General features: G+C 37.6%; 1 protein-coding gene across 8 annotated transcripts in view; it reads right to left on the reverse strand.

Annotated features, from left to right (window-relative positions):
- The window catches only part of LYST (lysosomal trafficking regulator), a 196,209-nt gene that overhangs the window by 107,901 nt on the left and 84,449 nt on the right, over positions 1–3,859 (reverse strand). For all 8 annotated transcript variants that reach the window (XM_003797445.3, XM_023517645.1, XM_023517644.1 and 5 more), the window contains exon 20: positions 1,898–2,035. In XM_003797445.3, coding sequence (XP_003797493.1) covers positions 1,898–2,035 — 138 coding nt within the window. The remainder of the gene's footprint in view (positions 1–1,897; positions 2,036–3,859) is intronic.

The raw sequence follows: 3,859 nt of genomic DNA on the forward strand, positions 1-3,859 counted from the left end.
GCCTTAGCCACTTGAGCCACAGGCTCTGAACCTGCTACTGGACTTCTTAATAAAATGTTTATTCTCTCCCCTCCAGGGCTCCCCCACACTTGGGGACACTGCCTGAAGTCTCTGAAATCTGGTTCTCACCTTCTCCACGCTACTGGAATCTTGTGAGTCATTAAGAATTTCCAAGGCAATGGCCCTTTATCTGTCCACATTTTCCTGAACCTTCTCCCTCATCTGGCTCCAGGCACCACCTCCTTCTCTGCATGTTCCTCCCCTCTGTGCCCCTGGCTTTCTCTTTACTGAGTTTCCAGGTTCTTCTCTGACCTCTTCAATTACTCTTTCTACATCTCTTTCAGTAGCTCCTTTTCCCTGTTCCACATCAGGAAAATGGATATTTCCTGAAGTGCAAACCTCTCTGATTCTCTCGCTTGTTTGTCTGTCTTGTTGTGCTCACCTAGCCCCTGGCTTCACCACTACAAGGCCCAGTTGTCACCTTCACTAATCGTCCTGCTGTAATCTCAACTGTAGAATATATAAACTACAAGAATACCACACTGTCATATGAATTCATTGAAAATTGGCCAATAAGTTTCAAAACAGATACGCAAAGAAACAAATTTAGTGGAAACTGATACCTAAATTATGCATAAAACATTCAGTACGCAAGGGGCCTGAGAGACCACTGCATTGTATTCCTGACAACAATCATCTAACCCACACGGGCCAAGAAAAGCAAACAAAAGTTTGGTTTTTTTTTTAGAACCAGTAGGAATGTGTTTTTTGTTCATCATGCTGTAACCTCAGTATTCGGCACACAGAGGCTCAGGTAAATACTTGTTAGATGAAATATTCGTTCATCTCTTTCCTCCATTTAACACGTGTTCACCAGGAGCCTACGTGTGCCAAGCACTGAGGTTACAGCACCACCAACAAGAGCACATCCCTACTGACGCTTAAAGTGGAAGTAAACCATAATCTCATACACAACAAAAACCTAACCAATTGTAGATGCACAGAGTGTGAGCAAGGGTATAAAAGGGATGGGCTAATTTAGATGGAAAGGGAAGAAAGGGCATCTGTCAGGAAATAAGTTTTAAGTTGCCATAAGGAGGTTAAACAGAATTGGCCAGATAAAATGGATGAGATCTGTCACTTGTAAGGCAAAAAGAACCCCATGTTCCCTGATGTGGGAAAATGCGTCACTTGCTTAAGGAAGGGAAAGGAAGTGAGGCTGAGCAGCATAAGAGGCGGCTGGAGTGGCAGCTGGACAGCCCAAGACTTGTAATTGTCACAGATTTTGCTTTTAGTCCAACTACAATGAGAAGCCCCAGGTGCTACTGAAGCAAAGGAACAAAAAATGTAAAATACTAAAGCAGATAAAAGGACATCTGTAAAGGCAGAGAAAAAAGAATTAACTGGAAGCCAGGCCAGGACAGACATCAGAATATAACTGGTGAAATGAGTGCCACTTTTTAACATAACTTTTGGACACATTTTCAAAATACTAATTCTTTCAGTAAATGTATACTTATTAAAACAATGCCTACTTGCACATTTTTATTTAAAGCATATGGAACAAGTTAAGATTAGTCAACTATTGTTGATGTTTTAGATACCACAACATCATTATTATAGCCCAACATAAAAAAGAAATCTCAGAAATTTAGTAATTGTTCTTTTGTAATCGAGTTGGGAATGATGAAAGTGTAAAGATGATGCTATAAAGGGCAAGAGCTGAAAAACTCCCAGATTGTTTGTTGAAATAAGAGAATCTGGAAAGAAGAGAAGATGGAAAAGGGGGGAATATCCCTTGAATGTCCCATGAAGATTTGATGTCCACAGTATTAGTTATTAAACAGAAACAATTGCGGAAAATATCTCTCCAAAAGTCAAGTTACGTGGAAAGTACCTGCAAAACCTGACAAGTCAGTAGGAAGTGATGAACCACTTGCGCTTTCAACAGCTGCTTAATGTTGAACATCTGCTGCTGGTGGTCGGCTCTGATGAGGACTTCCAGAGCCGCGAGCAGAGTTTCCCAAACACCTTGCTGAGAAAACAAACACGCACCTATAAGCTCACAGCTGCAGACAAACTGCTACACCCTGATTTTCAGAAGACACACCAATTCAACAATGTAACACTGTACACATTTAGTGTCAAAGTTTAAATTTGCCTGAAACAAAGCAAACTTTAAAATTTTTGTTGTCAATAGGTCGTTTCTCATTATCCATGTTGAATGCAGTATTGTATTAGGTGTTTCAGTATATTATTACCTTTTTATGGCAGTAAATGATATATAACTATTTTCAAAAGGTGAATTATTTTGAGGGTTTTATTCAAATTACAGAACTATGTTACCAATATAATTGTTTTCAAATACTTTATGTTGAAGAGTACTATTACAAATGTATAAATTTCATGTCAATTCACATGTGCAGAGTTTAACCAAATAATTTTAGCACAAAACACAGTAAATTAAAGTCATGGGCAATGTGAAAATTATGCATTTTTGAAGTAATTTATTTTTAAGTCCAAATAATAGAATCTTCTGCACGACTACAGTTATCTTCAAAGAGCAGTTAGTACCCTTTGGCAGTACCTTAAAATGCTCTTCCCACACTGAATCAATCTTAAATTACAATAATACTAGAGACAAAGGGATTCTATATAGATAACTAATATAGAAAGATAATTTTCCCCTCATTTTATTATCCTAATAGACTTTTCAACAAAGTTTTCAAAAACAACAAAATTAACTGGCTTGGGTTGCAGGTCTTACTATTTCTCCTGCCATTACATGGCAGCAACAAACAATGAAAAGGCCAAGGCCTTGAGAGTCTAATCGTACTGCTCTACCCAAGGCCTCGCTCTTCATGCCACGGAGCCAAGATGCCCTAAAAGAAAAGGCCATGTGAAAACCGAAGACAAGGCAGGCAAAATATGAAAACTGGATTCAAATCTGAAAAAATCACCAAAATAAAATACTGCCAATATAAACCACCACCAACAGAGAACAAGAAAAATGAAATCTTAGTTCAAAAATAATCAATTAGGTAAGAAAATCTTTTCAAATCCATAGAAGTGTGTGTGTGTTCTATCACTTTTGAATTCAATTAAAAATATGCTTTTAAAAAATCAAACAACTTCAAATTTTCCTGTTCTTTTGAAATACTAAATAAGTGAACTGTGCAACATTTAGTTAGGTTTGATATTCCAATCTGCAAATGAGTATATTCTTTATTATGTATTTTTACTGCCTTTGATACTCTCATTAATTACAGAATAATTTGTTTCCATAGACTATCTTTATAATTACAGTAGTACCTCCATAGTTGACCACTGCCCTCCACTAACCAAACTTTCACAGACGGGACATGCATCACATGTACGTATCAGTACAGCAGGCCCAGCTCCTTACGCTGACCACCTCTCTATGCTGACCAGTTTGCCACAGTCTCTTGGGTGGTCAACTTACAGAGGTTCTATTGCATTTGTTTTCTCTCCCTGCAACATTTCACATATTTTTAATCTATCCAATCTCTCCCTTTTTTTTAAATTTGAAAGTGAATATTTATTCAGACAAAAGAAATTACAACAAATTATTAAGTTTAAAAAAACAGAGAAATACCATATATATACCACAAGGTTCAGAAAAAATAGCAATAGTTTAGTTCTTGACACATATTTTTAGTTCTTGACACATATTTTTAATACTTTTTTTTTTTTTTGCAGTTTTTGGCCAGGGCTGGGTTTAAGCCCCCGCCCTCGATATAAGGCCACTACCTCCATATATGGGGCCGGCGCCCTACTCCTTTGAGCCACAGGTGCCGCCCTATTTTTAATACTTTCATGCTTTATGACTACATAACCT

Source organism: Otolemur garnettii, unplaced genomic scaffold (genome assembly GCF_000181295.1).
Source record: "Otolemur garnettii isolate 467f Iridium unplaced genomic scaffold, OtoGar3 scaffold00116, whole genome shotgun sequence".
NCBI classification, from domain to species: Eukaryota; Metazoa; Chordata; class Mammalia; order Primates; family Galagidae; genus Otolemur; species Otolemur garnettii.